The sequence below is a fragment of the Cupressus sempervirens genome, chromosome 6 (genome assembly GCF_028749045.1).
Source record: "Cupressus sempervirens isolate cs-2001-9-10 chromosome 6, ASM2874904v1, whole genome shotgun sequence".
NCBI lineage: Eukaryota > Viridiplantae > Streptophyta > Pinopsida > Cupressales > Cupressaceae > Cupressus > Cupressus sempervirens.
The window spans coordinates 526,514,882-526,527,674 of record NC_143123.1 but is presented as its reverse complement, the minus strand read 5'-3'; the positions used below and the strand labels follow the sequence as shown (position 1 = coordinate 526,527,674).

At 34.4% G+C, this 12,793-nt stretch overlaps 1 protein-coding gene and 1 pseudogene across 1 annotated transcript; one reads left to right on the top strand and one right to left on the bottom strand.

Annotated features, from left to right (window-relative positions):
- Nucleotides 1–10,590, bottom strand: part of LOC149553338 (BTB/POZ domain and ankyrin repeat-containing protein BOP pseudogene) — a 92,952-nt pseudogene extending 82,362 nt beyond the window's left edge.
- Nucleotides 10,591–11,271: 681 nt separating this feature from the next.
- Nucleotides 11,272–11,829, top strand: LOC149553337 (dolichyl-diphosphooligosaccharide--protein glycosyltransferase subunit STT3A-like). The gene is made up of 2 exons (XM_089790319.1): nt 11,272–11,359; nt 11,447–11,829. Exons 1-2 carry the CDS (start codon nt 11,272–11,274, stop codon nt 11,827–11,829), a joined length of 471 nt encoding a protein of 156 aa, XP_089646445.1.
- Nucleotides 11,830–12,793: the final 964 nt, after the last annotated feature.

Below are 12,793 nucleotides of genomic sequence, written 5' to 3'. Positions count from 1 at the left end.
AGGTCACCCTTCTGAACAAAGAGGCTATAAAATTTGTATTTGCCACTTTTAAAAAGGACAAAAGGAAATTTGATGAATTAAATATTAGATATGAGATGGTTTTAGAAGCATATGATGAACAAAGAAGAAATATTAGTATGATTTCAAAAACATTGGGCTATATATGAAAAACAATGGGTGAGACAAGTGGGTGTGGGATAATCTTCTAGCGAATGATTGCATCATCACCAACTCCACCACCTCCTATTGGTCCCATATTTGGGTTGTGTTAGACTCCTCTACATTCTAAAGAATAGTTCAATGGAGAAATTGAGGATGAGAAAGCTAAGATTATAGTTGTACAAATAGAGGTAGTACAAAGGTATGAGGAGAAAGTGTAAGACATAATATTACATCTAGCATATGTTGTTGGCACTATATCTCTCCACTATTGGGTATCAAAGCTCATGGATAATAGGATTTATTTTAATAAGAATAAAAATGTATTGAGGCAAATCCTAGATAAATGCATTAGTAAGGAACAAGAGTAAATTGGGATTTATGAAATAACCAAGGATAGATCTCTAGATGAGGAGTTACTTGAAAAAACACATAATAAAGTGCAAAACCTATTGTAATTTGATATCAAAGGGAGTTATTGTAGATAAGGGAAATTATCTATATTTTAAAGTATGAAAATAAAGGTTTTGATATTTCCCTTTGATCATAAAAGATAAAAATAGCATAAAAAATCATGGAGAATGGGAAGAGAATCAAGTTTAATACTACATATTAGAATGAATGACATAATGAAGAATGAGGACAATTTTTTATTCACAACAACTATGGAGGAGATTATGAGAGAAAAGATATTTTTTAATTCCTTCATTCATGAAATAAAATAGTTTTGAGATGAAGGGATATAACTAAAAAGAAAAAGGAGATCGCTGATTGTAATTGGCCTAATGATACTATTTACAATGTGTGGATTAAAAAAATAAAGTTCTGAAGAAGATAATCTACATGTGGTGATTGATGCTCAAGATTTGGATAAACCTGAAGATGTTGCATCTCCAATAGTCAAAGATAGTTAGACAACATACTAGAAAGAAATAGAAAATGCCAAAGAGGGAAGATAGCTATTTAAATAAGATATCTTACTTTTGCAGCTCACCCACTATGGATATGCCTACATGATGAATAAGAAACCAATCTTGAAAATAGGGCCACTAGGTGTCATTTTCCTAACTATCTTTTCTCTTTTCTTTCCCATTTACAAACTAATGGATGTTGAAATTTTATCTTTCATGTAAAAAACTCTTGTATCCAATATTTTTGAGACATGCATCTTTTCCCTTTCTATTCTAAAGCTTTTTTTAACTCATACATATAAACAAGTTCCCAAGACTAAAAAGGGGGTCTAAATTTTGAACTAAGAAGAGTAACATTATTCTAAGTTGGTCCATATCTCTATGTGTTGAATTTTATGTTTTCAATAAAACACAAGAAATAATATAGTAGTTTTCTAAGTCTTTTTGTCTTCTAAATTATAGATCTAAACACATATTTACAAGTTACAAGAAAAATTAATACAGATTGAAGAATCAATAGAGTTATACTATATGGATCTTGTCTCTTTGTTTTTTTTTCTTTGATCTCTTGAATTTGGCATCAAGTTTATGTGAATTTTTAGTTGTGATTCATTCTAAATTATATCTCAAATTGTATCTTGCTATTAATCTAATGAGTTAAGTAATTTCTTGATATTGTGTGAGAAGATCATAAGGCTTTACAAAAATATTATGATAAGTATGAGATTTGAATTGTATATTGATTTAACTTATAAGATAAGGGAATATCTCATAGGATATGGAGTCATATTTGTAAATTGGAACCCAATGTATAAACCACTAGTTATGTTGAACTTTGGATGGGCATAAAAGGGTACACAATAACAAAATATTTTAATCAAAACTTTTATAGTTTATGTTATCTTGTAGATCTTAAATATTTGACCTATACTTGACTAGGAAATACTAGGGAGGAAAGATTGGCTATCATATGCCCCTTTGGTTGCCTATAACTTAGAAGATTCAAAGGTCACCTTCTATTTTAATGAAGATTATTGTCCAAAAGTTATAAAGAGAGAAAATATTGATTAATCCTATGTATACTCACTTTATTCTTACAGAATTCAAAGGGGAGAAGACATTATTTTCTTCTCAAATGGCCCTTTTGGCTTGAATGGATATACTTATCATGATTTGTATCTAACTCTGAGGTATTTCCCACTTTCCAAAAAGGCATTTCAAACCTTATCAAATCAGGAGACAACAAAATGGTGACTCTACTAGGGATATGATATATAGGCTATATCTTAGCATATACTACATATGTCATATTAGTGTCCTTGCTTGTGTCATAAAGTTGAAACAAATGCTTGGTTGATGTCTTAGGTATATTTCTTGGAATAGTATGCATTCTTTTATGTAATAAGTGGGCTAGTTAAGTCTTCACATTCTTCATGGGACTAGAATACACACTCTAATCTAATTGGTTTAGCTTATTATAGAACATGGGTGGTGACTTGATCAAGGTTTCTTAAATTGGTATTTAAGTTTACATTTATCAATTTATTATTTGTTGATAGAATAAAGAATAAAAGGCCCTACACAAGGCTACATCTTGATGTCCCACTAAAAATAGAGTTACCTCTGAGAAACATACAAAAATGGCATAAGAAGAAAGAGAAGCCTCACCATGTTTAGAATTGGAAAGCTAGAAATAATACAAGGAACAACTTGAAGCCCCAAACTATAGAGGAAAAGGGATTTTCCTCATTGAGTTCTAAATCTGAGAATACTAGGTTTCTAGAAGGATTTTTCAACACTCATTTACAAGAAGAGGGAATATACCAAGATAAAGGTATCTTGTCCATAAGATGCATCACATCTATGCTAAATGCCTCAGGAAATATGATTCAACCTTAAATTTTAGCAAATACACAGCTGTCACAACAAGGGCATATTCTATTCATTGAAAGAAACCTTATAGATATTAATGAAAATAATGGATTTGAGGCAACTACAATAAACACTAGTTACTTATGTGTTGAGATAGGAACCCTTAGGAGAAAATCTATTGAAGAAGATGCCAAGATAAAGCACTTCGAGAAGGAAAAGGAAATGGTAACCATGAATTCCCTCATGGACAAAGATAACTTGCTTTAAAGAATATATTTGTTGAAAGAGAAAAGCAAGAGACTAGAAGAAAAACCCATATCTTTACATGCAATTTTTTTGGGTTATATAGGGAATTTAAGATCTAAATGAACTTTACATGATAATCTTAACTCTATAAGGAAGGGCCATTCATTAGTTAGATCCATTAGTATGAGCCCATTGAGAAGGCCAAGGTTATTGTGAGTCTCCAACCCTACAATTAAGGTTGTAGATGAAGGCAAGCAAAGAAAAACTAGTATTCACATAAATGAACCTACAATATTCCCTAAATATGTTCCTACTATGTCAAAAATTGACATTAAGCTAGAGAGGGCTAGGAAGGAATGTGAGGATCTTGCTAAAGATCTAGAGAACATTGAAAATGAAGCACAAACTATAGAAATGACAAGGAATATTTAATTCCTTAAGTCTACCTTGTATCTTAGTGTTGGCCCTATCTTATCTTCTCAAGATATGTTTTCTATGTCGATCACATGTTAAGATATATTATCAGTTAGTATCAAAAAATTTAGTCATAATGGAAAGAGATTTGTAACTGAGTTACTGGTACGCAGTGTTAACTAAGATCACAAAGGATCCAAAAAAAAAAGTTAACCTTGTAGAAAGTCACAGTGCCAACCAAGTTGTAGTGGAAATAGAGTTGATAGTTCACACCAAGCTATAGCATCAACCAAGCTCCAATGTGAACCATTTTGGTAGAGAAATTTGTTCTAAGGTAATAATCAAGATGGAAAAATAGTACAAGCTAAGTCAAAAGCATCTACTAAGTGATCAGTGTGAACCAAACACCTAGCATTTACCAAGTGCTAGAGCTAGCCAAGGACATAATGGTGATTGAGTGTTTCCAGTATTACCTAAGTAATACATTAACCTGAGTTACAAAAATCAACCAACTTGTTGATTGTTTTTGGAAATATTCATGATGTAGCTGACCTATGAAAGAATTCATTTGGATGAATATTAGTATAAGGTATTTTGTTTATCCAAATATGTAATGAAGTGTATTCATTGTATCATCATTTGAGCATTAGTGAATATGGAAGGGTAGACTATCTAGAAGGCTACAAGAATCACAAGGAAAGGAAGAGACTCATCTATCATAGTTAGGTGAATAGTTTACTTCAAAGAATCTTTGTTAGTAATCAAAGTTGCATTTTAGAGATCAATACACTAATTCATCCTAATAGGTTCATCAATCCCAAATCCTTTAACCAGGTGGACCTAATAATCCTTATTACTCCTATTAGGGTAAGATCACTAGAAGTGATCATTTGTAAGCCTTAACATGCCAACTTTATTACTATAATAGTGAAGTATTATCGGTGTCATCCCACCCTAGTTTTACCTTCTAATTAGAGGATTTTTGGGTGACCAAATATTTTTTTATGGTGTTGTTACTTTACTTTTTTAAGGTTCCATCCATACAAGTAGATTAGACAATATAATGAAGTTTTTTGAGTGATTGAAGTTGTCAAACTAGTTCCTGATTTGCCCCCCCACCCCTAGTCACCTAGCTTACATTACAATTCTAAAAATTGGTATTAAAGCTAAGTTCTCATATTAGAAAGTTTAGCAACTTGAGAGAAAAGATCAAACACAATGGAGGTATACAAGATAGGAAAATCCATTGAGAATAAAAAAATGGATCAACATGTAGCTGTTGTGATGTGGAGCCCAATTAGACTTGAAGGATTATTCGGTGTTGTTTTCTCCCCATATTATTTCTATAGGGGGTTGGTGGCAATACTACCAAGATGGGTTCAAGGGGAAGTTTGCCATGTATGCTCCCTATCAATGTACAAGGTGTGTTTGAGGGGCAACACCCCCATGGGGGTTTTTGGGGACAACAACCCTAAAGCCAAAAATGAGCTTATAATGTAAAAGGTGTTAGATACTATTTTTCTATTATTCTAGCCTTAATTTGGTAAGTGGAAAAAATCTTGTATAAAAAGGCTTAGGGTTAGGGATTTTCATAGTGTGTGATGCAAAAATTGGTTCTTGCAGTAGTATTGAGCTATAAGGGATTACAAATTGTAATCAGGTTGTAATCACTGGATCATAATACTATTAGACTTGTTTTTTAGTGGATGTATCCCAAGGATTGGGTGATCCACATTAAATCTTGGTGTCTTGTGTTCTCTTTTATGTGATATACTATTTTTTGGTATTGGTTATATTTGTATGTAACTATTATTTAAGTTTGAGGTTAACCTTAACAAGTGGAGGTGTTACAAAATTTCTCTATGGAGAATGTTAAAGTTGTCAGCACACCTTTACCTAGTCATTTGAAGTTGACTAAGGAGATTTGTCCCAAGACATAAGAAGAGAAGGATAATATTTCCAAGATGCCTTATGCTTCAGTTGTATGAAGCTTGATGTATGCTATGGTATGTACAAGGCCAGATATTTCACATGTGGTGGGAGTTGTTAGCAGGTATATGAGACATCTAGGGATTGAGCATTGGAATGTAGTTAAATGGATTCTCAAATATTTGAGAGGTACATCTAGTAAGTGTTTACACTTTGGGGGCTCTACTACTAATTTATAGTGCTATATTGACTCATATTATGCAGAGGATATTGATACTAGGCAAAGCACTATAGGTTATGTATTTATTGTTGGTGGGCTAGCCCTAAGTTGGGTTTCTAGGTTATAGATTGTTAATGTTTTATCCACTATAGAGGTAGAGTATGTTGTTGCTATAAAGGTAGCTAAGGAGATGTTATGGCTTTAGTTCTTCTTGGAAGAATTGGGACACCCTCAGAAGGATAATTACTTATTTACAAATAGATAGAGTGTTGTCCATCTTGCAAAAAGTTTAGCTTTTCATTCAAAGACAAAACACATATAGTTGTGGTACCATTTCATTTAGTTAGTTTTGGATGATGGACAGTTAAAGTTGGAGAAGATACATACAAGTGACAATCTAGCAGATATGTTTACAAAGGTAGTGATAAGGAAGAATTTGAATTCCTCTTCAGCTTTGGTCATCTCAACTAAACAACATAAAAGAATAATAGAATCTAGGGTGGTTTGATATTCTAGTGGAAGCTACAAGTTTAGCAGTTCTATGATTAGTCTCCAAGTTGGAGGTTATTATTATGGAGTCCATTTAGTCTCCAAGTAGGAGATTGTTGTGATGTGGAGCCTAATTAGACTTGGTGCACTCCCTATCGTAGTACAAAGTGGGGTCAAGGGGCAATGCCCCACAGGAAATTTTGGGAATAGCACCCTCAAAGCTAAAAATGACCTTATATTTTTAAAGGTGTTAGCTACTATTTTTCTATTATTTTAGCCCTAATTTTGTAAGTGGCAAAAAGCTTGTATAAAAAGGCTTAGGATTAGGGATTTTCATAGTGTGTGATGCAAAAATTGGTTCTTGTGGCAGTATTGAGCTACAGATTGTAATCAAGTTGTAATCGCTGAATCATAATAATATTGGACTTTTTGTTTGGTGGATGTAGCCTAGGGATTGGGTGAACCATGTTAAATCTTGGTCTCTTGTGTTCTCTTTTATGTGATCTACTATTTTCTAGTATTGGTTATATTTGCATGTAAATATTATTTTTGTCTAAAGCCAATCCTAACAGTAGCCATTAAACAAATCAAGAAATTGAAGGATCAACTCTCTAAATCCCTAAGATGAAGAAATGAACTAGTAGCATAGATGAATGACAGTCTCTACATAGAAGAAATAATTGAAGACAATTTCAAAGAAAGAACTTTTGATGAAGGAAATGTAGCTATAGAAGATCTATTTGGAAGGAACCTTATTCTTCAAGAAGAAGTTATAAAATTGAAAAGAGAATAAGAGATCTACTCATTCAGAATATTGTGCAGTCATAAAATTGAAAAGAAAAAGCCAATGAAATCCACTAGTTCTCACTACATTAGGTAGACTTGGTAAATTAGTTAAACAATTCAAATGAAGAAGTCATCCATATGAGGACAGAAAATGAAAGGCTTGTGAATGATATTAGAGAAGAAAAAGAAACCAATGAAAGAATGATGAATTCATAAGAAAGCATGGATTAGTTAGCTAAGATATCCTAGAAAAGATAGAAAGGTAATGTAGGATTGGGATATAATTAAAAAGCAGAGTCATCACAACAAGGAGCTCAAAACAATAAAAGACCTACATCCAACCATTGTGGAAAAATATGGCATATTTCAAACAAGTGTTGGAGCAATGAAAAGTAAAAGTTTAATGGAAAATGTTACAGTTGTAACAAGCATGGACATAGAGAAAGTGAATACATAGAGAAGACTAAATTTGAAGGAAAATGTTTCTCATGCAAAAATTAGGGTCATATATCTCTAGAATATAGAACCAAGAATTAGAATCCTATTGACTAACTTGTTAAAGCTATCTTTAGTCAAGATTACAACACTTGGTGTAGATATTATTTATGTGGAAAGTTTGGGTACATTGGACCAAACTAGATGAAGACTCACCTCAGAAAAAGAGATCTTACCAAAAGATGCTATGTATGCTAAGAACTTGGTCATCTAGAAAAGAATTACATGAATAGAGATAATATTGAAGATGAAAAGAAATAAAATGCTAATACAATCAAAAGTCAAATGAAGCAACAATTGTTAAGGAAGCCTCTAGAGAATTCAAGTAAAATTAGTGAGGTCATTGACACCCAAGAAAATGGATTGCGTGATTCAATAATTTGTACATAAATATGAAAGGAGACTACTAGAGCTATGATAAAATTTATATTCTAGACTAGTTCCAGTTTGCCAAGCAAGATAGTCTAGACCAACATATCAGATGCACTTGGACATTTGAAAGACTCAAACAAGACTGAGTTGTTAGTTCTAACTGAGTCACTCCTTAGTTCTAACCGAGATGTTAGACCAAACTAAGTTTCCTCTTAGACCTAATTGAGCATGGGTATACTCAAATGAGTCACTGACTCAACTGAGCTTCAAGAACAGACTGATTATCTTTTACCTACCCAAGTACAAAGCGTCAAATAAAGCCCTAAATTCATAAATCTAATAAAAGGTAAAGATCAAATCTTCATTTTCACCATGATTTCAAAATTATCTTTGATATTAGTATTCCTTAAGCCACTAGAGCAATTTTAGTGCAAACTATTAAAGGAGATTCTTAGGCAAAGTTGTTAGAAGTTGTAATCTTTCCTTGGTGTGTTTATAAACCAAGGTTAGACCTCCTTTCTTATTACTATAATATATTAGGATAGAAGCCAAGGTATCCTAATATATTTATTTTTTGTCCTTTTTCCACTACATCTTATTTTGTCCTCTAGTGGAATATGTGAGGACAAATATATATTGTAATTTGTAATTTAGAGTATTCCTCCTTAAGAGGAATCTCACACTTGGCCTCACACACGTATGAATGGTGGCATTCATAGACATGGGAGTTACATTCTAACTCCCCTCTCTCATCTCTATTTAAGAGATGACCCTCTTCTCTCATTTCTCAATGAGGTTTCTTCCTCTTCTCAATTATTGTATGAGCAATTGCTCTCTTGCTCTTTCTCTCTTTCTTCTTAGGCTTTTCATGCCTCATTCATAATGTCACAAGGGGTTTTCTTTGCTTTCCCCTTTCCAAATATCTTGTCTCATGGTGTTGGATCTTGAAGCTTTCTCTCTCCTATTTTATGGTAATATCTTTTCATGCATTTACTCACTTAGATTCTTTCCTGGTATTGCTTATTTATAGATTTCTTTTTCCATTTCTAACATGGTATCAAAGCAGTTTAATCTTTGTTTTTGAGTGTTTGCATGAAGGTATGATTTGAAGGAGACTCTTGAGAGAGATTTCACTAATTTCCTTTTTAATCTTCTTAAGTTGGAAGAAAATAATTTTTTTTGGATTTGGCTGGTCTACCGCCAAACCCGATTAACTTCTATTTGCTCTAATCTTATGGTTACTATTAGCTTTCATCTAACCCCCTTTGGAAGGCTTGCCACCAGAGGGTTTTCCTATCTAGATATCAAATTTTTTACTCTTTTTTTTGTGGCACGCTATCCAAAACATGGACATACCTGCAACCTGAGTGGTAGGATTTCCATAGCATCCATATTCATAACCGAAAAGAAATTAATTCAGCTGTGTCACTATCTATGTTAGGAGTACAGTCCTCCAAATCCTTGCAAGCTTTTTCTCTTGTAGTAGTTAGAGTCTTTGTTAGGGATTGTGATCTGAATTTCTCTGAAGCTGTTTTAAATTCATCATTTGTGTCAATTGAGTCTGTGTTGCTATGTATATCATTGTTCTTTGTCACAGACTTGTCAGATTAATCCACTTCTCTTGTATGTACATCCCCATCTTTTCCCATGTTACAGCCCGAATGGAGGGAAAGCATGCATTTACTTATGAGGTCAGGAATTCACACTCAAGTGAGAGAAATCTGAGGCGAAGGAGCATTGGAAAATCAAACCCTTTCTATTCATTTCTTGCGGCTCGTAAACCCTCTCTATCCTCACCATGAGCCTCACCAGCTCAATGTCTAAAGAGTCTAGAGCTCTTTGCATCCATCTCATCCTCTGATCCTCCATCTCCATCTCCATCTCCATTGAGTTGTTGCTAGCTTCATTGGGTGCAAGTGCATGACCAAATGGCCTTTCATAACTAGAATATTTTAGCCTTATTTCCTCTATTTTGGTTGTCACATTTGCAGGAAGATACTTTCTGAGCACCTCGGAGGGTAATCCAGACTTTGCCACCAGGTGTGAACATGTGTTCCACAGGTACTGTAGATCTTGCTTTCTTGCTGCCAACAAAACCCTGGTAAAATCTTCTATCAATGATTTCTCCACCATTCTCCCTAGCTGCTTCTGTGTGATGATAGAGAGTTGGTTGACGCCAAAGAAATGGACAGTAGTGAGAGTATCAAGGGCAAGGTCAAAGGTAGAAGGACAGTGGGTATGCCAGCACCCTCTCTTGCTGCACCTTGACCTTGCTTCATGTTTCTATGGAGTTATTGAGGCCTGTCCACTATACAAGAACTTGCTCATTAATGGCCTCCTCATTGTTGCAAAAGATCATCCGAAAGAAGGGACTGCGGGCAGCCAGAATGCATTTTTGGGCATGAACATCCCTGCCCTCCATAGTGAAAGTTACATCGCTGTAAAACCTATCCATTTATGAGAAGGTTCAAGTAGTCGAATGAAAGGTTCCTCAAAGGATCCTCTGGGTTCATTGCACTTCCCTTCCTTAACCTTAACCGATGGATTTATCATGCCCACTCCAATAAAAACCATTTTTTTTCCCTCCAAGATCTAATCACACTCACTCTACTTGACAACAATTCTCATCCATTCGACACCCAAAAAATCTCAAGAATCTCTGTACATTTTGAGCTTAGAGAGAATCGTTGACTGGGTTAAAACTTAAAAAGGCCCTAATACATTCTAGAGAGGCGACATGTCAATTCATACTCGATTCCCCGCCAGACCTTTCTTCCATGTTACGACACTCATTTCATCATTCCTATCTACAAGTCGGTATGGTAAGAGAGCAAAGTCTTCCCAAATTGTAAGGATGGCAGAAGCCTTCTGTTCTGAAATCCCCAAAATATCATTCCCTTGATGTGACAATAGAATCCCATTGAAATCCCCTATAAATTTGCCCCAATAATGATACAAATATAATAGTATGTATGACGGCATGTATTGATAAAAGCATTTAAATGGGCTTGATGTACTATACCATTTGGATATCAGCGGTCTCATCAATGGGTGCAAACTCTCACACATTCATTGTTTGCTCAGTGCGCAGCGAGAAAAATCAACAATCTCATCTCCGTCTTACTCATTTCCAATTCAGGTCTTCTGGGGATTAAGCCCAAGATCTCATTTCATATTTTTTAACAGTTTTATGGGTTTTTATCTATTCACGATATACTAGGGAGGAAACCCCAATTTCTGTGCTTTTCTTGCAATTGTGAACCCTCTCTATCCTTAAAAATCCATTAAAATATAGAAAGCGAGAAAACGTAGATTGTCGATATAAATGGCACGGATTAGACTAGCGTATAGTTTGTGAATAAATTGTTGATAGTAATCATGGCGGCCTCTGTAACTGCACCATCAATTTTGACATCGAAAGCCAGAGATGCATTCAGCTCTGTTCTATCTTTCAATCCTCATTTTGGTTGCTATCCTAGCCTTTTCCATCCACCTATTCTCTATTATCAAGTATGAAAGCGTCATTCTTGAATTTGATCCTTCAATTACAAAGTTACACAGTACCTTACAAAAAATGGAGTCTATGACTTTTGTAACTGGTTTGATGATCGAACCTGGTACCCTCTGGGTCGTGTCATTGGTGGAACAGTTTATCCTGGTCTAACATTGACAGCTAGAAACATGTGGTGGATATTCAATTCTTTGAACATACCTCTTTCAGTGGAAATTGTTTGTGTTTTCACTGCTCCTATATTCTCAGCCAATGTTGCTTGGGCAACATACCTTTTAACAAAGGAAGTGAAGGGCACTAGAACCGAACTTATGGCTGCGGCCCTTATAGCCATGATAGTCGCCTGTAGAGGCACCACAGGGTTTTTTGGATGCCCTAACAGATCTGAACTCAGGGGATACAACTATGTGTATGGTAATAAGTAATGCAGGGTGAAAGATTTTTTTTACAAAGAGGATGTTAGATTGCATTCGGGTCCTCCTCCTGCTCCTCTCCTCCTTCGGCTTTGGCATTCATGGAAGGGACAGATCTTGGTAGATGAGGCACCTATTGTTTGTGATGTTATGATTGTTGTACTAGACTCAGGTGTTGTGGCTGCACTTGGCTATGCAACACGGGCCAATGTGCCTTTTTCATCAGGGCCTCATTAGGTCACATTATGTTGGGCGAACCTTTATTGAGCCATCACAAAAGATTAGAGATTTTGGTGTGAAGTTAAAGCTTGCCCCTATCCGGGCAATCTTAAATGGCAAAAGGATGGTTGTTGTGCAAGATTCTTTTTCTTTTTTTAGCTCTTGACAGAGGCGCCAGAGGTAACATTTTCTTGTCTTTTCATGCAAGATTCTTTCTCTTTTTTTAGGTCTTGACAGAGGCATCATTTATTTTTTATCATTGCCTTTTGTCAACCTATTTCTGGCATTTTATCATTCATTGTCAGACAGTTCAAACACAAGTGCAAAATTTTACTTTAAATCTCTCTTACTCCTTTACGTGATTTTAAGTAAAAAAGGAGAAGTTAAGGATATTTTTTTTGAGAAGTTTTCTTAGAATTAAATAGTAAAACTAATTAAAGTTTTATTATTTCTTTTACATCAAAAGTTAAAAGTTTTTTATATTTTTTAAAAATAAATAAATATCCTCTTTTATAAAATTTTTTTGCCATAATCTAAGAGGATTATTTTCTTTGATGGTGAGCCCATCCTTAATATCTTCTCACTTGTATTCACCTTGCATGGAGATTTTAACTGATAACTTATGCTTATTGCTCTTCCAAATACTTTTTTTTATCTCAATTATTCAGGTTTATGAGTATCTTACACTATTTCCTTCGACTTTATTGTGATATTTTGATCATTCTATGCCCATATTGGCACTTTATGGTTTTATACC

Excerpts from the sequence above, each read along its gene's own strand:
- LOC149553337 (XM_089790319.1), top strand. The coding sequence starts at position 11,272 with ATGGCGGCCTCTGTAACTGCACCATCAATTTTGACATCGAAAGCCAGA. Across the intron at positions 11,360-11,446 it reads ATCTTTCAATCCTCATTTTG|TTACACAGTACCTTACAAAA; the intron begins GTTGCTATCCTA and ends TCAATTACAAAG.